This window comes from Rhinatrema bivittatum, chromosome 13 (assembly GCF_901001135.1).
Source record: "Rhinatrema bivittatum chromosome 13, aRhiBiv1.1, whole genome shotgun sequence".
NCBI lineage: Eukaryota > Metazoa > Chordata > Amphibia > Gymnophiona > Rhinatrematidae > Rhinatrema > Rhinatrema bivittatum.
This window is the reverse complement of record NC_042627.1, coordinates 24,213,525-24,237,096: the sequence shown is the minus strand read 5'-3', so window position 1 is coordinate 24,237,096 and position 23,572 is coordinate 24,213,525. Positions and strand designations below refer to the sequence as shown.

The 23,572-nt window shown below is 46.6% G+C and overlaps 1 protein-coding gene across 1 annotated transcript in view; it reads right to left on the bottom strand.

Moving 5' to 3' along the window:
- Positions 1 to 10,239: 10,239 nt before the first annotated feature.
- Positions 10,240 to 23,572, bottom strand: part of LOC115075357 (AP-3 complex subunit beta-2-like) — a 90,139-nt gene continuing 76,806 nt past the window's right edge. Inside the window, exons 20-21 of the mRNA XM_029575667.1 lie at positions 22,555 to 22,693; positions 10,240 to 12,704 (exon numbers count right to left, since the gene is read on the bottom strand). Of these exons, the coding sequence (XP_029431527.1) occupies positions 12,554 to 12,704; positions 22,555 to 22,693 (290 nt within the window). The 3' untranslated portion in view covers positions 10,240 to 12,553. The remainder of the gene's footprint in view (positions 12,705 to 22,554; positions 22,694 to 23,572) is intronic.

Sequence of the window (23,572 nt, the reverse complement as noted above, 5' to 3'; positions counted from 1 at the left end):
GTCCAGGCTCGCTTGTGCGGGTGCACAGCTGGGCGCAGAATTGTCAGACACTGTTGGAAGCGTGCTGCTAGCGGGTGTTTGTCCATGGTGTCTGTAGCAAAGAAGCCTAAGTGCCTTTCCCTTTCTGCTGCTTGCCATATTCGGGCATTGCAGCCTGGGTTAGGGTTAGGGTTACATCAGCGCTGCTTGGAGGCTCGGAGAATTGTCTATGGCTGATTTTGCTAAGCCCGGTCCTTCCCAGCATCATGCGGGGATGGGACCGGAGGGGGAACTGCCAGAGGTTTCACCTGGTTTTGGGGCTCCCCTAACTGGTTCGTCAGCAGGGGAAGGCAACTCAGTGGGCGCAGGACTGATGCCCCGAGTGGAATTTTTTCAAAGACAGCAGTCCTTTCTTCAGGCGGTCAGTGGCCCCGACCAAACCTAAAAGTTCAGGATCACAGGCTGCGGATTCCCGCACGCTTGTTGTCGCAGGTAAGCGTTGGAGTACATCTAGACCTACTGAGGGTCACGCTGATAGGGACTCAGATGGCATGGATGATGAAGTGATCCTTACTCCCTGGAGGATGGGGATTTTCCTCCTGGGCTGGAGCTGTCTAGAACTATGTTGCGTTTCTTTCATAGAGATGAGTTGCCGGCTCTGATCTCCCAGACATTGAAGATGCTGGGGGTGCCAGGTGCTGATTCCATGTTTGAACCAAATAAAAATCCAATTTTAATTTCTTTGCCTAAAGCATTATATTTCTTCCCCATTGATTGATCTTGAATGGGGCACCCCGGAAGCTAATTTTAAAGGGGGAGGAGCCTTGGAAGTGCTGTACCCCCTCGATCTGATGGTGAGAGAGCAGTTGCACTTTCCAAAAGTGGTTGCACTGGTGTGTGCCATCACCAAGTGGACGATTGTCCTTGTAGAAGGGGTAGTGACATTGAAGGATGCACAGAATAGGATAATTGAGGCTATATTTAAGCAGGCCTTTGATGTGATGGCAAGGAATTTGCAGATAGCCTCTTGCTGCTCCCCGATGGCTTGCACTTGCTTGCTTCTCTCTCAGGAAGTCGATGAACAAGACAATTGGTCTGAACTTCTCCCGTGGGTGGAGTTTTCTCACAACTCCCACATTGCCACTGCTACAGGCACATCACCGTTCTCCATCGTCTATGGAAAGCAACCACGACCACTGCTGCCCTTACCTTTGTCAGCACTGTCCCCTGCGGTGCAGGCTACTGCGGATGCCCTCAAAACTTTATGGGAACAGACGAATCTTTGCTTACGCCAAGCCACTTCCCGGGCTAAGAGAACTGTTGACAGTCGCCGATGCTCAGCTCCTGAATTCCTTCCTGGCCAGAAAGTCTGGTTAAGTACTCGGTATATCCGACTCAGAATACCTTCTCAAAGTTTCGCTCCAAGGTACATTGGACCTTTTACGGTCACCCAATGCATTGGACCAGTTACATACCAGCTTCGGCTGCCTCCTACGTTGGGAATACATAATACGTTTCACGTATCTCTTTTAAAACCTGTGGTCTTATCCTGGCCTGCCCGAAAGGCTCCTGAACCACCTCCACTTGTGGCTGAAACTGATACGACATACAAGGTAGATGAAGTCCTCGACGTCCGCCGTAGGGGCCACCGGTGGGAATATCTCCTTTCTTGCGAGAGTTATGGACCCGAAGAAAATTCTTGGGAACCAGCTCAGAACATTCTGGACAAAACCCTCCTCCTGAACTTTCATCGTGCCCACCCAGGCAAACCCCAACCTCCAAGAGGGGGGGCATAAAGGGAGGGTACTGTTACGCGTGCCGTCCGCGGCAGACCCGCGGCAAGGCCCCCTCACCTGTCAGCTCTGTCCTCGGGCCTCCGGCTCTGCCACAGTCCCCGGCGTTCCCGGTCCTGCTTCCACGTCTCGTTGGGCCTCTCTGTGTGGCCCGCGGAGAGACGCTACTTGCGCCACGCCCCTCCCTAGGCGTGCACACACCATTGATTCTTAAGTAGGGACCATGGCGGGAACCTAGCCACGGCCCTGGATGATGATGTCAACCTAACTACAGTATTTAAGCTCAGGCTTTGCTCCCTAGTGTTGCCTTTGCAACAGGTCTCCTCGCTGGTCGAGTACTCGTTGCTTCCTAGAGATTCGTCTCATCCCTGCGTTCCTGTTCCTCGTTGTTCCTGGTTCCTGTCTCTTTGTTCCTACCCTGCTTCATGCTTCGGATTGACTACACGGACTTTGACTTTGCTTTGCCTGACTTTGCCATTGATCATCTCCAGACCCAGACCTCTGCTTTGTCTGACTATGCTACTGCCTATCTCCAGACCCAGACCTCTGCTTCACCCGACTACGCCACTGCCTATCTCCAGTCTCAGACCTCTGCTTCGCCCGACTACGCCACTGCCTATCTCCAGACCCAGACCTCTGCTTCGCCCGACTACGCCACTGCCTGTCTCCAGACCCAGACCTCTGCTTCGCCCGACTACGCTACTGCCTAACTCCAGACCCAGACCTCTGCTTCGCCTGACTACGCCACTGCCTATCTCCAGACCCAGACCTCTGCTTCGTCTGACTACGTCTGACTACGTCTGACTACGCCAGACACTCATTAGACGACAAAAAAGCCATCCCCAAGCTCGATATAAGAGCCTACCCTGACTCTTAAAACAGTTGTTATCATTATCCTAAGCACTTCGTTCCTTAGTCTTTTTCTTTCCAGCAATCTTTGCTTCCAAGTTTACCTCCCTTGTTGAATGTAACTTTGTTCTTCCTGTTACCTACGGTTTCGTTACAGTTCCCCCTTTTTGATGTAAACCGACCTGATATGGTCCCTACCATGAAGGTCGGTATAGAAAAGTGTTAAATAAATAAACTACGCATTGCCTATCTTCAGACCCAGAACTCCACTTTACACTTTTGACCATCTCCATGATCAGACCTCTGCCTTGCTTGATTACGCTCTTGACTATCTCTGTGGTCAGACCTCAGCCTTGTTTGCCACTGCCTTCGGATTGCCACCAGCCCTGACTCAAGCCTGCCCTTGACTCCTCTTCTGCTTACTCCCTGGATGTGGTTTCTTCAGGCTTCGGCCTGTTTTTGCTCAAGCGCTCCCTGTCTGCCTTTGTTCCATTGGCGCCCGAGTTTCCAGGACATTACCCAGTCCAGAGTAAGACTGTACCATCTCTCACCTGTTGTCTCTGGGCTGAACCAACTCCTACTGCAACTACATACAGAGGCCCACCTAAGTCCTGCCAGCCCCGGCACCTAAATGCTCAACCCACGGGGAAAGAGGGCTGGTATAGGTGAAGTTCCAGCGGCCTCTGTCTATCAGCCCATTCCACCTGCTGACGGTGGGGACTCGTAGGTCCTTACCTATGGGTTGCGTTAACCCCCACCTCGGTCCAAGGGTCCACCTCCAATGCAACAGAGGCAGCGTATGATGGTAAATGAAACCTACTCTGAAGAGAGAGCCATGTTAAGTGGAGTGCCACAGGGATCAGTATTGGGACTGGTTCTGTTCAACATCTTTGTGAGCAACTTGCGGAAGGGATAGAAAGTAACATTTGTCTGTTTGCAGATGATACCAAGATCTGCAACAGAATGAACATGCCTAAAGGAGTAGAGAGAACGAAAAGTGATTTATAACAGCTGGAAGAGTGGTTGAGGATTTGGCAGTTGGAATGCCAAGAAGTGCAGTCAGGCATCTAGGATGCGGTAATCCAAAAGAGCTGTATGTGATGGGGGGGGGGGGGGGGGGGGAGGCTGTTGTGCTCGGACCAAGAGCGGGAATCTTGGGGTGATAGTTTCTGGTGATCTGAAGATGGTGATGCAGTGTGACAAGGTGATAGCTAAAGCCAGAAAAATGCTGGGCTGCACAGAGAGAGGAATAACCAATAAGAAAAAGGAGGTGATAATCTCCTGTAAAGGTCCTTGGTGAGGCCTCACCTGGAATATTATGTTCAGTTCTGGTGCCCATATCTCAAAAGGGACAGAGACAGGATGGAGGTGGTCTAGAGAAGGGTGACCAAAATGGTGGGAGTCTCCATCAAATGACTTACGAGGAGAGGTTGAAGGACCTAAATATGTATACCCTGGAGGAAAGGAGGTGCAGGGGAGATATGATACAGACCTTCAGATACCTGAAAGGTTTTAATGATTTGCAAATGTCAAACCTTTTCCGTTGGAAAGAAATCAGTATAACTAGACGTCACGAAATGAAACTCCGAGGATGCCTCAGAATTGTCAGAAAATATTTCTTCACGGAGAGGGTGGTAGATGCTTGGAATGCCCTTCCGGAGGAGGTGATGAAAACTAAAACAGTGAAAGAATTTAAAAGAGTTTGGGATTAATACTGTGGATCCCTAAAGGCTAAAGGATGGAAATGAAGAAAAGAGTGCATGGAGTAACTTGATGGTGTGGCGGTTATTACCCTTAACCAATAAGCCTTGATACTGTTGATGCAACTACATCATTGCTCTCTGCTTCAACGGCAGGGGGAAAAGGGGAATTGGATTTGTTCAGCAACCGAGGGTCCTGACTTTTATGGTTTGGGGAAACAAGTATGGGGGTGATTTGCTGATGCGGTGGTTACCACCCTTAACAATAAAACTGATACTTTGATGCAACTCAAACATTGTTCTCTGCTTCAACAGCAAGGCAACACAAGGGAATTGATTCAACAGCAATCAACAAGGGCTACTTTGGCAAACTGATAACCATGGGGGTGAAAGGGAATTGTATTCAAATAGCATCCAATGAGGGCCCTGACTTTTATGGTCTGGGAAACAGATAAGCTTGGGGTAACCTACACTTTACAGCACAAACTACCATAAGCTTACTGGGCAGACTGGATGGAACATTTGGTCCTTTTCTGTCAACGTTTCTATGTTTCTATATAGTTTGGAGAACTCCAGAGCTGCTCTGTTACTCTCAAGCAGCATTATGTGAAATTTTGTTGCAGAATTTGTAAAATAGCATTTTAAAGTCTTTTTTTTTTTTTTTAAAAGACATTTTCCTTTATAATTCACCCAAAGTACTGAAGTTGCTGCTGCCCTACCTAATAGTCTACCAGATCTTCATGCAGCAGATCTAGCGCAGCACTGAAAGCACTGCTGGTGCCTTGTAAGTGTGCAGCCAGGGCAAGGCTAGGGGATGCCCGCAGGTTCTGGCAGATCTTCAGAGGCCAGCACCAGAAGCAAGAGAATTGCATGCCCTTGAACATAAAATGGATGTTGTGACAACAGTGTTCAAAATGAAAAGATTAGGTGAAAAGAGTCACAGCACACAGCAGTGCCGAACTTCAGTAAGAGCGGACATAGCAGTTTGCTGTTTTCTTCATCACTCTGTGAACCTCTGTCATACCCGTCTCTGGATGCAATTTTTCTTTAGCCTAGCCCTGACAGCATCTTTCTTAAACCCTCTTCCTCCCTGCCCTCCACTAACAGGAGAACTGCCAATAACATATTACAAAAGTAGCACAAAATACAAAAGTACTGCAAGGAAAGATAGACTTCTTGCTTTCCATGTAGAGTTTTACTGATTGATCTGGTCATTAATAAATAGAGTTATGCCATACTGAAAACAACACACAAAATATGACAGCCATACATCCAGGCAACAATTCCAGAGTTTTACATGGAAGCTTTCACGTAGCAGAAGTCTGAATTAACGGGGTTTGTAGCACCACTGACCTGCCAGACATGGGGACTCTCTCCCTTTGAAAGACATGTCCAGCACAGACAGCCTGACTGAAGCCTGCTAGGTAGTGCACATCTGCACAGTGGTGAAAAAAGTGAAATCAGTTCAGCAGGGTTGAACATGAGTAAATGCATTGTGGTAGTTCCCCAGCCCGCCTGCCCCACCCCCCATTTCTCCAAGGCAGAGCTTCCCCAACCTGTCCTGTTGATCCCACAGCCAGTTAGGTGTTCAGGATACCCATAATAAATATGCAGGAGATACGATTGCATATGCCAGGTCTGCAATGTTTGAAAACGTCAACAGAACATTTATTTCATGGCTGCAATAAATCTCCAAGCATGGTACAACATTCTATAATGTATTTATATATATCAGTAACATAAAACTAAATAATATAAAATAGAAATACATAAAACTGACTCCAAACAATATAAATTAACTTTACAAAAGTTTAAAATGTATGTTTTATTCAATATTCTTTCAAAGACTTTTTGCACCAACAGCCTGACCTTTGTTTGTAGAGAATCCTGTCACAGTGCTTCACAATGTGCAGTTACGCTCCGCAGAAGGACTTGGGGAAAGATTAAGTGATGCAGAACCCCACTTGATTTCTTAAGTGAGAAATGTTGTCCATAAAGATGCAGATGGGGAATTTCTGACTGAGCTAGCGCAGCAATGAAACAGAGTCCAACTATAAAAAACAATTCCCTACTTGAATTTCTTGCCTGATTTATTACACTGGGCAACAATGAAAGTGTTACTGACCTAAAAAGGTCCTACTCTGTAGTATCTTGATGTGCTGAACACGAATATGACCATGAAAAGTTTTTATTGGCTCTCGTTTTGAAGATATTTAATATAGCTCACTTTCTATGTTTAGTCATGTAAATTTATCCAGTAGGACTGTAAATAAGCCTAGAATGATGTAATATTGCATCATATTGCATAATACCATCATGCACACATCATCCAGAGTTTATTACATCATTTTCTGATGCAATGCAGTTCTACTGCCATGCAGCTGCTGAGTAAGCTGACATCAGCAGTGCACTATATGAAGCCCAGTCAGAAAGGGTGAGCATTTGAAATATTCATGCTGGCTGACTACTGCTGGACACTCCGCAGAGATGCTCCCGAAAAGGTGTACAAGAGACAAGAAAGGAAATCTAAGACGTAGTCTATTACTTCATTTTTCAAACGGTATTAACCGTAGGTCTCCTACTATTGGCATACAATTCAAGATATTATTGCATATTACAAAAAAGCTAGAGCCAATTTTGCATTTTCACAGTCACATTCATGTTTAGCACATGGAAATGTATAAGAATTGACAAATTTCATTTCAGTAACATGACTTTTGTGAAAATTTGTTGCCCAGTGTTATTTCAGAATAATACGCCCTTTCTGCAGGATTAAACTTTTGTAGATACCGTTTGTTGTTTGGCAAACTAATTTTTCATCTGCACTCTGGGTTTTCAACCATTTCCTTTCCACTCTCCTTTCAGTTTTCATAGATTGAAGGTTCACAGTAAACCAAGAACATATTTTGCACACCCTAACTTTTTCCTCCTTGGAAGATGCAATGACATCAATTAGACTATTCTCAAAATGCCCCTGTTGCATTAATCCACTAATTCATTTGCCAACATTTCTACCCTTAAATATGGAAGATTTAATTCAGCTACAAAACCCTTGACTGTATTTTTAGGGTGACACTGCTTACTGTATCTCATGCATTTTCATTGTGGTTATCCCAAAAAACCTGCCTGGCTCTGCCATTCCCAGGCTAGGCTTGGGAAGCCCTGCTCTATGGGATGTGCAGGACTACGAGTACCAGGATGCTTTAGGATATGAAGAAACAGGATGAGACCACCTTACTTCTAGTGAAGCTAAGGGGGCAGCAGATCGGGGCCTGTTGTCCAGTGGTTAGTCTCTAGGCTAGAACATAACTCCATATGTTGCGTCACTCCTATCATGCGAGTGTTCATCTCTCCATTGGCTGTGCAGATTAATTTATTCTAAAAGATTTTATTGCTTCCAAAGTCAGAAAACTGCAAATATTTTTTTGTAGATTCATTATTTTAGAGACTATACTTACAAGGACTGTAATGCCACAATGTTTTTTTGTTTAAACAAGCTTGATATTGATTAATATAGTATCCTTATAGAGTTCTTTTAAGCCTGGTCTCGTGTACATGTGCACATAATTTTAAATGAACGAGTGCACGTGTGTGCAAATGCTGCATCTACCCGCATAAGTGGGAGAATTTTATAAGGGACGCGCGCTGACACTATAGGTAGTTTTCCCAAATCGTTCCCAGTTCTCCCAGTTAAGGGACAGGCCTTCCCTGTCCCTAGTTTAATAGTCTCCCTTTCCCCCTGATAGCACAAACCCTTAAAACCCCGCTGACTAGCCTAGATTTTTTAATTTTATTACTTACATGCCATCCATAGCAGTAGTAAAGTTACGCAGCAGGGGACCCCGGCACGTGCCTGTGCGCGTAAGTATTTGCACATGCACATCTCTTGGCCTTCCCCCAACACGCCCATGCCCCGCCCCTTTTTCAAAACGTTTGACTTGGTGCGTGCAGCGAGAGATATGCGTGTACGCGGCTGGCTTTTAGAATCCGCCTGGCGCGCGCCAGCCCAACGTGTGCGCATATCTCCCAGGGCTTTTAAAATTTACCTTAAATAGTAGTACAGTCCTGTACACTCCACGGGGTATGCAATAAGTGATTTGTGACAGTAAAGGGGGGGGGGGGTGTCATGTGACGTATTATGTACTGTCTTAATATATTTATTAGTGTTTTATTTTGTAATCCAAATTGATCACTATGTAATTGGATATAGCAGACTATAAGTACATCTAATGAATGAATAAATACATTTAGAGACATCTATAAGAAAAATACAAGTATTAGTCTTGGAGGAACCACCCCGTTTGGAGGAGCCATGTTTAAAGACCAAACTTCATTGAGCATGGGGAGACTGGATTTCTTGGGCCAACACCCTCATTAATTTTGGTGGCTATGAGGGATTATTAAAATACTTGGTAATAAGACATGCGAGGAGGCCAGAGTGCTGGATTAAATATTAGTCTTGTAAGAATCAAAATTGAAGATGACAAGGCTTGAAATGGCCTAGCAGCAGAGGGACTTTTAACAGGATTTGGGCATCCTTGGGACAGATATATAGCGTAGAGGTGGGTAAAGGGTTGAGCAGTCTGGTAATAACCAAGAACAGGGCTGGGGGGAGTTGGTGTTGGGTTGCATATGTGAATGGTAAGAATTTCAACTGGCAGACCAGACGTGCTGTCATCTACTATGTTATCTGAAATCTCCAGGTTCACTTTCTATTCTAAGCCACAATAGTGGCAGCAAGGCACAAAGATGGTTACCAACCAAATTTTAATCCAAAGAGAGACTTATGACAGTGGGAGAGCACTTTGAAAGGTTTCTTGAGGAATCCTAGTTATGGCCAGTGCAGTAAGAGAATCCACTTACCAAAATAAATGCCATCAGCACCTGTTACCAATAAGGTGTTGGCATTAATAAAAGTGTATTGAGGCTGAGTATTTCTATTTGTTAATTTTTTTCTTTATGGGAATTAATCAGTAGCAAGGCAACTGCTAAAAAAAACCCCACTTTGGTACAATATGGAGATAGTTTTCCAAGGAGTTACACATGTAAATGCAACATATTATCACAGCAATTTTCAAAAGCTCATTTACCTGCTTAAAGTGCACTTACATGTGTAAAACCTATTGACAATTCAATGGCATATATTGTAGCAATTTCCAAAAGCTCACTTACATGGGTAAAGTGTATTTACATGTGCAAGTTCTTTTGAAAATGAGCCCCTTATGTAAATATAGCAATAGCAAGGCAGCTGCCAAAAAACTCCCCACTTTGGTGCATGAACCACTGGCAAAGAAGCTTTTCTGTGATACTCTCCAGCAGAGCTACTAGTGACCCAATTTTTGAATGTACATGCCAACCATTGCAGCGTTTGTAGAGCTGATGTGACCCGTTTGGCCCCCCTGTGTGAATGACTATTGTACAGAGCATAGGGTAGGTGAGCCAGTGGGTGCTCACAGGCTCCGCAGAATCCTTGATGCCCACATGGATTTCTGTAGTAAACAGAAAACCTGTGCTTGAGAAGCAGGTGGGACCATAGAGGCAGCAGGACCATGACCAACTTGTGAGTGTGCACAGGCTCACAGGTCCCATTCTCCATATCTGCTGCCATCCTTTTAAGGTGATGGTGTTGGGTTTTTTTTGGGGGGGGGGGGGATGTAAAGGTGAAGAGAATGAAGGTCTGTGGTGGGGGACCTGGGCATGGTTGTCTAGCCAGGGCAGGAGGGGAGAATCCAAATCAGGGCTGGTCAGTTATTATTTGATGTCCCCTATGAAAAATAATTTTGAGGCTTCTGCCTCAGTGAGAAAAAAAAATAATGAATACTATGAGGATTGACTGACTGGTCACAGGCAGTTGCAGGAAGGAGAGCACGCTCCCTCCCCTCTGCCCCCCCCCCCCCCCCCGGTTATTCACAGCAAGGCTGCAGGAGATGCGCAGAAGGACTTACATCCGGGTATGCTGACTGGTCGCAGGCAACCAGGAAATGGAATTGGAAGGTAGCCAATTCCTGCCCTGCATAAACAGCAGTTGTGGGTAGGAGGGATTAATATCTAAGAGCAGCCACACACCCATGCAGTTTACAGAGAACATTGACCTACTTCCCCCCCTCCCCATAAGATATGATCTGCCGCTGCCCCTTAACCCGCCTTCTCAGAGGCGCTGCTTTGCACTGTCCCTTTCAGGCCTCCATCTGTTTTCGTACCTCCTCGTCTCTCACTTCCCTCCAACTACAACCCACTGTCTCCTTCACACCTCTATTGCCCTCCTCTCTTACCCCTCTACCTCTGACTGCAGGATCCAGCCTCTCTTCTTGGCCTGATGGCTCCTTGAAACCCTGCGTGCTCCACAGCCTCTCTTCTTGGCCTGATGGCTCCTTGAAACCCTGCCTGCTCCACAGCCTCTCTTCTTGGCCTGATGGCTCCGTGAAACCCTGCGTGCTCCACAGCCTCTCTTCTTGGGCTGATGGCTCCTCTCTCACTTCTTTGGGTGGTGGGGCTTGGAAAACCCTGCCAGCCCAACAGTTTTCAGTTGCTGGCAACCAGGAGGTAATGTGTATTATGGGGACAGGTAGGGTAACATTTCCTGCTGTGGTAGCACCACCCCTACAAGCTGCCACCCTGTGCAAAACCGCAAGTTGCACCACCCACACACCCTGGTGCTGGGCGTTTGGTATTTGCAGTCCTGCTTTTCTCTTATAAAGTTAGCCTTTCATCTACCCAAATCCATCAGCAGAGGAGTAAAATAAACAAGCAGTAATAAAGAAGTTTCCTTCTACATGCAGGGCTTCTCAAAGGCGTCCTGTGGACCACAGAGCCAGTCGGCTTTTTTTGCATGAGATAAATTTGCATATACCGAGTCTCGATTTATCTCATTCATATGAATTGCGGATTTTCTGAAAACCCAACTGGCACTGGTATCCCCAGGACAGGTTAGGGAAGTCTAAGTAATTAGGTCCCTTGGCAGCTCTACATTGGGGAACCTTTGGTTGTGAAACATGAGGTTGCTGTCAGGCTGTGTGTTAGTCCCACAAAAATACTTTGTTTCCAAGGTCATGAACAGCCCTGGATTAAGCAAAATAAGCACATCCATAGAGCACCAAGGGAAGGGGGAGGCACCACAGAGTGTTGAAAATGTGCATTTTTTTCTGTTGCCCTCTAGTTATGTCAATAATTTGCTTATATTGCCTACTGCTATTTAATGTCAAATAAATACAATTAAAAAAAAAAAGTTTATATTTCATGTAGTTGTGGGGTCTGGCCTGGAAGCACTTACTGAGTCTTAATGACTTGTCAGTTAAGCAATGGAAGGGCCGAGGGGGCACCATTGTTGGCCTTAGTCCAGCTCTGATCATGAATGATGGGATTAAGGGCTCCCACATAAAATGACCCTCATCAGAACTTTCAAAGTCGCTGGCAGGGTGCGAGGCAGCACTGCAGAGTAATCCCATGTCTCTATTTTTTTTTTTTTTTTTTAAACTTACAACCTGTAACAGAATTCAGGGCATACTCCCCGGGAAGCACTCTCTCCCAGAAAACGTAGGTGCCCCCTCCAATAACATTCAATATTTAATATGAATAAATATGGATTAATACAGCATTTTAAGTACTTGTATGAATAATGCCTTCGTTGATCTTTCCTTCCCCAGGGGAAAAAAAAACCAAAACAACATTTCTGAATTCAGCATTGCTTAGCTCCCAGTCCTGCTTCTTTTGAAGGAAATCAGTACTACAGCCACCAAAAATTGTCTGGAGAGGTCTTGCCAGATTTAACCAAAAAAGTGTCCCTTCAATTATTGGCAGGGATGTTATTTTTTGGGGGGTGGGGGATGGGGACAAGCGGGGCAATTGCCTGGGGGTCCCATGGGCAAAAGCTGAGTGATGTCACTGAGGCAGAGCTCTGGGGCTGAGTATTAGAGAGCTAGATAGCTCTGTAAGAGACCCAGTTCTGAGTCAGGGGGGCAAGGTTTTACAAGGCAGAGTGCAGCAGGGACATGGGGCTTGTGTGTAGGGAAAGATGCGGGATACCATCTGCATAATTCATGAACCGCAGCCAGAGGGATAAGAGCGGAGGCATGCACACCAATGGAGAGGAAGATGCTCACACTCTGGAGGAGGGGGCTGTCCCACTTCCAAGAAAATAATTTAGGGGAAACGTTTGCATTGGGGCGAGGGGGCAGGGGACAGAAATGACGTAGACAGAAAACAGATTCCGTAAACATTCCTTTTTGCCCTTGGTTACTGTGCCAGGGCCTGAATAATGTCCTTCACCAACATGGTGCCAATCACCATCTTCTCACTGTTCACCATCAGCTGGGCCGAGCCACTTTCCTTCGCCGTCATGGTAACGAGGACCAGGCTGCCACTGCTCACCGTCTTTGCGGCAAACCTGCAAAATGGAGCCAAACCAAAGAGTTGTTCAAAACCAAACCACTTACAGAGGGACTCGGCAGGCCAAACATATGCAGCAGCAAATCAGATAACACATCGCACACAGTCAGGATGCCGACACACTTCCCAGGTACATGAGGTACAGCCACCTCTGGGGTGGAAAGCCTGGCTATCAGTTTTGGTGGTCGATCTGTGTAACAGTTTCGGAGGAGGAGAAACAGCGAGTGGAGAGTTTGGCAGTATCAAGCAGAGGAGAAACACAGAATCTGAAATCTGCAAGCCGGATGCAGCAATGGATGTGGCTTTCACCAGAAACCTTTGGAAAAGTTAGCAGGCAAACAGAGGAAAGAGGACGAGAACAGAACCACTAAAGAAAGTAGAAACCGAAGGAGAGGGGGAAGAGCCTGGGAAATTCTTACTTTATTTATTTATTTATTTAAATGCTTTTATATACCGGTATTAGTAGGGACATCATACCGGTTCACATTTGAACATCAGATCTGAAAGTACATGTTAACAGGGAGTAAGAACTGGGAGGGGGTGAACATAGGAGCAGCATAGAAGATTTAACAACAAGAGAACATAACAAGAATCCTTAACCTAAGGAAAATAGGATTGTCTATATGAGACATAATATAGGATCATAGTACAGGAGGCACATAGGCAGGCTTTTTGTGTGTTAGGACTTTGCATGGGAGTGAGGTAGATAAGGTAGGAGGGGAGGGAAGACTATTCGGGATAAGCTTGTTTGAATAACCAAGTTTTAAACTTCTTTTTACATTTAATAGTACATGGTTCAAGACGTAGGTTTGGAGGCAGGGAGTTCCAGAGTGATGGGCCCTAATGCAATGGATTCTGGACTTAAGCCTTTAGGTTGCTATTGGAAAGCGTGTTGCTCCTTATACAGACATTTGAGTTCCAGGCTGAGGTAGGAACACTGCAGAAATGCTGAAAGTTCATTTTCTTGTACCAGTTTGAAATAGCAAATCGTTTTGGCCTAATATCATTTCCTGCGACTTCAGGAAAAGAAAAGAATCCACAGAGAGTGGAATGGGGCAACGCTGTAGGAACAGGCGGCGGCGGGAGTGGAGACAGTGAGGACTGATAAACGATGCACTGGGGGTGGGAGGAGTCGTGGAGAGCAAGTGGGGGAGAAGGGGAACAGGGGTACAAGTGTTGGCAGGAGCGACTAGGGATGAGAGAACGCAGCAGGCAGTCAGCAGCGCTATTGGGAATCTCGGGGGCCCAATAAAGATGAATGGTGAGCCAACCCGCGTGAAGGGTATGTGGAAGGTGAGCGATGGGGCACGCATACAGCAAAGACGTGAACGGAAAGAAAAAGAAGGGAATAAAATTGAATCTGGGGACGATAGAAGGAGAGAGAAGGAGAGAGGAGTGGTGAAAGGAAAAATGTAGCAGAAAGAATTGGGGATATTCATGCATATCTAACGTGCTATTTATTGCAACCCACCCCAAGCGTTTCTGTTGGAATGGAAAATCAAATTTTAATAAACAAAAGAGAAATAGTAACGTTTAGTAATTATTTGGCAACAGGGCCAGTGCAAGGGGATTAGGCGCCCTAAGCACCTTCTGCCTTGTGCCATCCCCCCCCCCCCCCCCCCCCCGGTCGCGCCAACACCCCCCAACTCCTAACTCTGGGGGCGGAAACCACATGCTGCCACTCCCCCATCCCCTGCGTCGCCCCCCCCCCCCCCAAATTTAAATAAAATAAACCCTCCACCCTTCTGACCCCACCCAAGACTCATGAAAACCCCTGATGGTCCAGCGAGGGGCCCAGGAGCGATCTGCCATCCATTGCCCCTACCACGTGACAGGGGCCGGCCAATGGCACCGATAGCCCCTGTTACATGGTAGGGGCTAAAGGCCACCTGCGCCATTTTAGTTAGTGGCAGTTGATGGCCTGGGAGTGGCAGATCGCTCCCAGGCCTCCCGCTAGACCACCAGGGGTTTTTGTGAGTCTTGGGGGGGGGGGGGGGAGGGGGAGTGGGAGTGGCACGAAGGGGGGGGGGGAGGCAGGGTGAGGCAGGGGCTGGGCAGAATTTTGAAGGGGTACTTTTTGCTGCTTCAAAATTCTGCCGCCTGAAGTGGCTGCTTCACTCTGCTTCATTGGCTCGCAAGTGGCGATGGCGCCCCCTAATGGTCGGCACCCTAGGTCCAGGTCTATCTCGCCTAGTGCTTCCACCGGCCCTGTTTGGCATGTATGGAGGCAGAAAATACATTTGAATGCTGTTGCTAACAGAAGTGCTAGTAAAGGCCAAAGCAGCTACTGAGGTGGGGTAAGCACTGGAAACATAAACAAAGTCAAAGATACAGACGTGGACACCTCCTCTTTCCCCACCAGCAGAACTTGTAGACAGATAAGCAAGAATTAAATAAAAATGGAAATAAAGACTACACAGAGAAAAGGACATTTTAAAAAGGATGTTGAAATGCATTTGGATGTGATTGGTTTTGAATTGCACTGAAGACAAAGGAAGCCGTTGAGGAGACAAGGCCTTGCTGCATCAATTAACTGCCACTTTAGAAACTGAGAAGTTTCCATGGCAACAATGGTTTAAAGCTACAGGTGAGAGACAACACACATTTGAAAGTTATGTGAAACCACCTCAGTATCCTTTGCTAATTTTTACTGACGGTGCATTCTGTACAAGAAAGACTATTATTTCAGTGACTTCATCCCTCGAAAGAATACTAAGCATTATTTCTGTGATCAGAATACATCTAGGTCAATATTCAGTAGCATGGCAAGCAAACAATTTATCTGGCTAACGTTAGGAAGATAAATTGTCACTGATAATCAGAAGAACACTGTTGATTAGGTGCTGAGCTGAATATAACCAGATAAAGGTCCTACTTATCTGGATAAATTTATCCAACTAACTTTAGGACTGCTTCCAGCATGACCTGACTTAGCAGGATAAGTTTTCCAGCTAACTTTGAATATCGGAGTCAGCCAGATAAATTATCTGGCTAACTTTTCGCCCAGAATGCTCCCGGAATTAATCCAGAAGCAGTTAGCCAGTTACGTTGGAGGCATTCAGCGTGGCGGAAAGATTGAAACCTGCAGTTTGTGTTGCGTTTGGTGGTCCGCGGGCTGCTCCCGAGAACCGCTGCTCTCACCAACCCAGCCGGGCCGTCCTTGCTGGCTTACAACAGGGCCTGCTGCTGCCAGCTCTCAACGCAGGCTCCGCCACGCTTCTCCTTAGGTGCGTGCGTGCGCCTGACATCACCATATTTAAAGGGTCCACAGCGAGAAAAGCCCTGCAGAGACTTCACATGCCTAGCCCTATAAAAGGGCTCTCTCTGGCTTTCCCTCACTGCCTCAGCAACAGGTCCAGCTACCGCATAGTAGTGCGTGTTACGTCCCATTGTTCCAGTCTCTGTTCCAGTTGAGCTTTACTTCACTGCCCGCTTGTTACAACCCTTGCCTGCCTGCCTCAGTCTATCCGTCCCTCTCCCTCTCCTTCAGAAGGACACCTGGTTTGTCCCCTGCCTGGACTTCAGATATGCCTGACCGCTACCTGCCTCTGACCCTTGCCCGGACCTAGACGTGTCTACTTTCCGCCTGCCTTCGACTTTCGCCTGGCTTCGGACCATGTCTCCAGTCATCAGCAGGGACTCTTGCCTAAGTCCTGCCAACCCCAATGCACCCAAAGGCTCAACCCGAGAGGAACGTGGGCCGGTAGTTAAGCAGAGACCGTGTTCGGTCTCTGCTTCACCTGGGTCTGGCTAAGTCCCAAACTTAGCTGGACAAACTATCTGAATATTGACCTCAGATATTCTACTCTTCATTTGTAGATGAGAGCAAAACTTGGAAGAAGCATAACGGTGAAGAATAAGGAGTCAAAGTTCTATAAATATCTAAAGGCTCATTAGGTAGCTACTATGGAAAACAAAACATCTTGCGCCAATGCACTTAATTAGGCTTGGGAGAAATTTGCAGAACCAGAGTAAGCTGGACCTGATACTGAACACTGCAATGCTGTTGCAGCTGATCCAGAATGAAGACTTACTAGAGGGGACTTAACATTCTCTGCAACAGAAATAAAATGCATGACAGATGATTTTATTAATGTCGAGGTCCATATTCAGTAGGACGTTTAGTGGACAAGTTATCCGGCTAAGTTTAGCTGGACAACTTGTCCTAGATATTCAGCAGGATAAACATCTCACTGAATATCCCTGCTTAAACTTATTTGGCTAACGGTAGCCGGATAATTTTAAACATAACTGCATATTCTTTTGAATATTGACGGTTTTGCATAAAGGGGCGGATTTTAAAAGGGTTACGTGCGTAAATGCTCCTGCGCGCGTCACCGGGCCTATTTTGCAAAGGACGTGTGTATGTCCCGGGGCTTTGTGAAAGGGGCGAGGGCGGTCCAGGAGTGGGACTGAGGCTTCCAGCACAGCGGCCGTGCCGGGAGATCGTGTGCCGGCAGCTGGCCAGCGCGCGCAAGTTAACTTACAAATTAAAGGTAGGGGGGATTTAGGTAGGGCTGGGGGGCGGGTTAGATGGGGGAAGTGAGGGGAAGGTTGGGGGGGGGGCGAAGGAAAGTTCCCTCCGAGGCCGCTCCGAAGGAACGGGGAAAGCCTTCAGGGCTCCCCTAGGGCTTGGTGCGTGCAAGGTGCACTAGTGTGCAACCCCTTGCATGCACAAGGCTGCGCGCGCATGTTATAAAATTGCACGCACAAATGTACCCTGCGCGCGTATGTTTAAAAATGCGGCCCAAAGTTATTTGCTAAAATTACTTGGATAACTTTACACTTAACCGGCAGATTTCCTGGTAAAAATATTTCCTGGTTCAAAAAACAAAACAAAAAAAAACAGCGTGGGCCTACAGGTCCAAACCTGTCCCCTATTTACCTCCCACCCAAACTCCAAAAGGACCTCCGAGTCTGAACCTGCCGGCCCCTGCCCCATCTCTTAGTTTAATAAAAACTATTAGTGCTGTGAATCATAGCAATTTCATCCCGCCTCCCCTACCCCCTGCTCCCGATTGCTGTTTTTTCCCCCAAATTTTCGTACTCTGCAGATGCCCCCTTACCCCTAACAAGGGCTCACCTTTACCGTTTTCCTTCCAACCCACTGTACCTTAATATGCAGCATTTCAGCCCCGATCCACGGTAGCGTCCTACTGTGATCTGGGACCGGACACTTCTGCTGTTGCTAACAAAGCAGCCTAGCAACAGCAGAAGCACTGGGCCAGAATCGTGGTTCGGACCCAGAGGTCCTTTTGGAGTTCAGGTGGGAGGGAAGCAGGGGACAGGTTTGGGCCTGTAGGCCCATGCTGGGTTTTTTTTTGTTTTTTTTTTAAACCAGGAGATCTACTTAACCATCTATATTCTGATGAGTAATGTTAGATTTTAGAAATGAATTAGAAGTAATTAAAGAAAAGGTCGTTATTAATAAAATTCATATAAATGAGCAAATAGTCAATTGCAGGATTTTTGATGAAAATTTTAGAAAAGTCAATGGAAGAACTGAAAGAATGCCAAGAGGATTTAAAATATCGGACAGAGTGAGACATTCAAACGTGATGATGCTAGGCGCCCAGAAGAGGGATCAGAAGAAAACATGACATGCTTAGGGCCTGATTTTAAAAAGCATTTACTCGAGCAAAACTGGTTTTTGCTCGAGTAAATACACTTTACTCAAGGAAGTGGGCTTTTCAAAATTGCTACAATATATGCCATTGAATTGTCCATAGGATTTACTCAAGTAAGTGCACTTTACTCGAATAAATAGCTTTTGAAAATTGCTACGATAGTATGTCACATTTACATGCGTAACTCCTTTGAAAATTACCCCCTTAAGGGTAGATTTTCAAAAACCGCGAATAGGCGTACTTTTGTTGGCGCTCCAGGCGCCAACAAAAGTACGCTGGATTTCAGTAGATACGCGCGTAGCCGCGCGTATCCGCTGAAATCCGGGATCGGCGCGCGCAAGGCTATCGATTTCGTATAGCCGGCGCGCGCCGAGCCACGCAGCCTACCCCCGTTCCCTCCGAGGCAGCTCCGAAATCGGAGCGGCCTCGGAGGGAACTTTCTTTTGCCCTCCCCTCACCTTCCCCTCCCTTCCCCTACCTAACCCACCCGCCCGGCCCTGTCTAAACCCCCCCTTACCTTTGTTGGGGGATTTACGCCTCCCGGAGGGAGAAGTAAATCCCCGCGCGCCAGCGGGCCGCTAGCGCGCCAGGACGCGATCTGGGGGCAGGTCCGGACCCGGGCCGCCCCGGGCCGTAGCCACGCCCCCGGGCCCGCCCCCGGAACGCTCCCGACACGCCCCGAAAACGCCGCGCGGTTCAGGCCCGTCCCCCGACACGCCCCCTCCGAAAACCCCGGGACTTACGCGAGTCCCGGGGCTCTGCACGCGCCGGTAGGCCTATGTAAAATAGGCCTACCGGCGCGCAGGGCCCTGCTCGCCTAAATCCGCCCGGATTTGGGCGGATTTAGGCGAGCAGGGCTCTTAAAATCCGCCCCTTAGTGAAGAGCTCTATTGTACCCTTACAAAACAAGAAGGAGTTAAGGATCTGAACAAATCTGACAGGGATGGAAATATACCCTGCAGCATTACAGCCTGCTTTCATGGAGAAACAAGAATAACTAAAAAAAAAAAAATATTAGAGGAAAAGAGGTTTTGTTTTTTTTTTAAGTGTGCAGGTTAAGATATTTCCTGAATTATCCCAATTTATACCGAATAAACGCAAGAGCTTTCAGCCTTTGAAAACCTGGAAACGGGGAAAAATATATTTTCATTGGTTCTGGAACTTCCATTGGTTCTGGAACTTCCATTGGTTCTGGAACTCCAAATCGAAGGGCGAAACTATCTTGTGACAAAGTTAGAGGATTGTACAATGCTGACGGAAATATTAACCCTGTCTAAAAAAAGAAGCAGTAATGATCCACCCAAGAGCCCTAGTGAATGCTAAAAAGTGAAGAACAAAACTAAGGCAGAAATGAGATAAAACCACAGAAGAGGACTTGGGGGCAGAGACTGAATTCTTATCACATGTTCAACCTAATTAAATAAACTCAGTAGAGTGGGGGTTTTTCTTTTTATTACACTTAAATGCTTTTTGTTTCTCCCCAGATATGTGGTCTGTTTCTGGAGACAATTTATAGGGGGTCAATTTTAAAAGGAGTGCGCGCGCGTCCATGTGCGTGTGGTTCCCGGCGTGCACACATGGACGCACCGATTTTGTAACATATACGCGCTGGCGCACACATGTTATAATATCCAGTGGCCACGTGCATATGCGCGCAGGATTTTAAAATCTGCGTGCATGTGCGGGCGGCACGCGCGGGAGGGGGGTGTGAATTTTCGCGAATTACATGCGGCATCACGAGTAGGGCTTTCCCCAGTTCCCTCCTAGTCCGTTCCATCGCGACGATAAAATTTAAATGAAGAAAAGGGGAGGGGTTTGGGCCGGGTTTAAAAAATTTTGCGGCCCGGTTGCGCTGCGGGCAATAATGCATGTGCGGGCGGGTTGGAACGTGCACATGGGGGGGGAGGGGAATTTTGTAATCTACGCACGGCGACATGATTGGGCCTTTGTCAAGTTCCCTCCCAGTCTGCTCCAATTAAGGACTGGGAGGGAACTTTCCTTTACCCCTTTCTCCCTTTTCCCCTCTCCTCCCTGACCCCTAAAGCGTTTTTTATTTTTGTTTTTTTTTTTAACTTACCTGCTTCTTTGGGGCAGAAGTAATTTACGCGAGCCGGCAGCCCCAGGACAGGGCCTAATGGCCACTGTCCCGGCTGGCCTCCGCCCTGCCCCTCCCAGGCCACGCCACCCGGCCCACCCCTTTTAGCTGGCCCGGCACTTCTATGCACTATCGGGGGTTACGCTCATGGCCAGGCCCTTTCGGAAGTGCGCACGGCACGTGCAGGGCCCGGCCACGCGCGTAACCCCCAAATCTTTCGTGTACGGGCCTTTTCAAATTTCCCCGTATGTGCGCAACTTTTTAAAATTCGCCTTTTAGTATTTACAACTGTGCCCATACTGGACGAGATTTAAAGGGTCCTAAAGAGTGGAGAGATTCTGTTTTTCAGTTTCTGTAAACTTAACAAAAATATATTTTAAACCACAACTGAGACTGCCTCTGAGCACCCCAACGTTCGGCCCCATTTTGAGATCCGGAGAATTTCTGTATCCCAAACCCAACTTCCTTCAGCCATGGAGGCCGTTTCAACAAATAGGAATCCAACTGCAACTGCAATTACTTGTTTCTGTACAATGGACATGCATTAACCGCTGTGACATTCACACACTGGCAAAGAGCAAAAGGTCACTTCAAAGAGGAAGGACAGAGTGGGAAGCCAGGCAGCTAGATTTTTGCACCATGCGGTTAGAAGATCGAAGGAAACTGTAAAGACTTCACACTGAACCTTTCATTTAAACGCTTCAAAAGCAGAATTCATACAGTCAAAATGTTTTGATGTATGGTCCACAAAAGATTTAAAAAAAATAAATAAATAAAAAAATTGTCAAACAGCAAGTTACCTCAAACCATCTGGAGATGTGGTCAAAATGGGAAGATCCCTGTGCAATGTGAAATGACAAAATGGAGAGACTGTGAGCAAGGACTCAAGGAGGCCAAAATAAACATGGATCTATCCACATGGGGGGGAAATGAGGGTGGACACAAATTCTGGGGCTCTTGAATGCAATCCAATTCCTCTTGTTATTGCATGGTAAAGTCAGGATGAAATAAGGGACGTGGGGTCAGAAGGGAGCTTAAGATACTTTTTTGTGAAGCAGGGAGAAGCATAAGATATGCGACAAATCCTCCTCACTCAGAAAGAGGTACATTTATGATATGATCCAATGTCAAGGGGTGCTTGTGAGTCCCCTGATGCACTTCTGTCCTTTTAAATTCACAGTTTATAAAAGTGACTGTAAACTGAAATAATTTGATGTTGACCATGATCTTCTGCAACTCAGATTATCTGATAAAATTAAACAAACATTTTGAATAACTATAATAGGAATGTGCATGATAAAAATGTTCATTTTGTTTTTTGGGGTTGTTTTTATTTTCAGGATTCAGTTTGTGTAATATTTAATTATTTTGGTTCGGTTCATTTGCAGGACCAAAATAAATATGAAAATAAAAAAAAACCACCCCAAAACCAAAATAAAACCAAAAGTAAACTCTCCCCATACCCCACAGACCCCATACTGTGCTCTTACTCTTCTGCAGGCTCTCCAAGGATGAAACAGAAGCGGGAGCACTCTCCAGTGACTTCTGCCCAGTCTCAGGGCTTGCCAGCGCCTACTCTGGCTCCAAGTTGTTTTATGGTGAGACCTGAACCATTTTTAAATTAAAAAGCCAGCAGGGTAGGAGCAACTGGGGATCACTTCTGCTTCTTTCATCCTCAGACAGTCAACAGAAGGGTAAGGGGGCTATGAGTGAAGGGGGAGGGGCATGGTTTTTAAACATTTTTTCAGCAACTAGTGTACACTCTGTTTGCCATTAGCGCGCACTATTTGCTGAAATGAAAAATCTGAAAAGTTTAGGATTTTTCAGAGGCACCAGCCATTTGATTTGTTTGAAAAGCACCGAACCAAAAAAGGGGCTTTTTCAGTGTGGGATACAGCATTCAGCAGAAATGAATGTGCATATTTAAACTATAAACCCTAGGTGGGATCACAGAAAGCTGGAATAGTAATCCACCCCTCCAAACTGCAGCATGTGATTTTTACTGAAGGCTAATCCAAAGCGAGCAAACGTGAAAGAAAGTATTTAATCACATGAGGGCAGCTCTCACTCTATCCATTTTATAACAAGTGAAGGAACAAATACTGACTGTCTTCCGGTTTTCTGACCTGTATTCATTGTCGCCTCCGCAGGGCACACGGCTCATGTTTGCTGCGGAGGTCACCCGTTGGACGATGGCGTGATCGTTGAGGCACTTGACTGGCAGTGTCAGCTTTTCCGTGATCTCGTTCATTCCCGTCAGTTTTCCTGTGAAAGGCAGCACGGGACATGGGCTAGTTATGGCAGCGATCTAAGCACTGGGCTGGCCCGCAGATAAAGAGCAGTTACTACTTTGCTTCGATTAGCCTCTTTTTCTAAACAGACCCCCTTTCTAGATGGCAAGCCCTCCAATTCATTTGAGCAGGCTCAGGGACTATTTTAAGACTCCCACTGCAGGGCAGTTTAAGCCGTTCCGGCTTTTACTATCATTTTAATGAGGTATACTTTTACAGGTAAAATAAAAATCCCTCTAGTGGCTCAAAGTAAGGTCTGAGATGGCCTAAACGTCTGTGCAATGGGAGTCTTAAAGAAAAGCAAGGCAGGAGGTTCCAATGAGTGCTTAAACTATGGATAAAGCACTGCTACAGCAACATCTCCGTCCCTTCAAGCACCAGTACGCCCGGCAGCACATGGCACCTAAAACTCTGCAGGTTCTGGGGTTTATGGCCCTCGGATAAAATTCCTCCTCTCCAGGTGAGTTCACCTATTAGTTAAGACCTCTCTTGGAAGGGCAGACTATAAATGTCACAAAATAAGTAAAATAAGATAAATAAATAAATATTTTGCAATTTTTCTTTCCCCCCCCCGTTCAGAAATCACAGCTTTGGGATGGCAAATCTTTCTTAAATTTATATTCTGCATTTCGGCACTGCAGAGCGGATTACATTCGGGTACTGCAGGTATTTCTCTGTCCCCAGAGGACTCGCAAGCTAAGGGGCAATGGAAAAAAGCCTTAGACACAGAATGGGAGAAAAGCCTTCGGAAACGAGACCGTAAGTGTCCTGTGACTGTGGAGCCAGTGGGTTACTCTAACCTGCCACGTTGCATGCTGGGGATAATTTTCAAACTGCACACTGGGACAAAGTG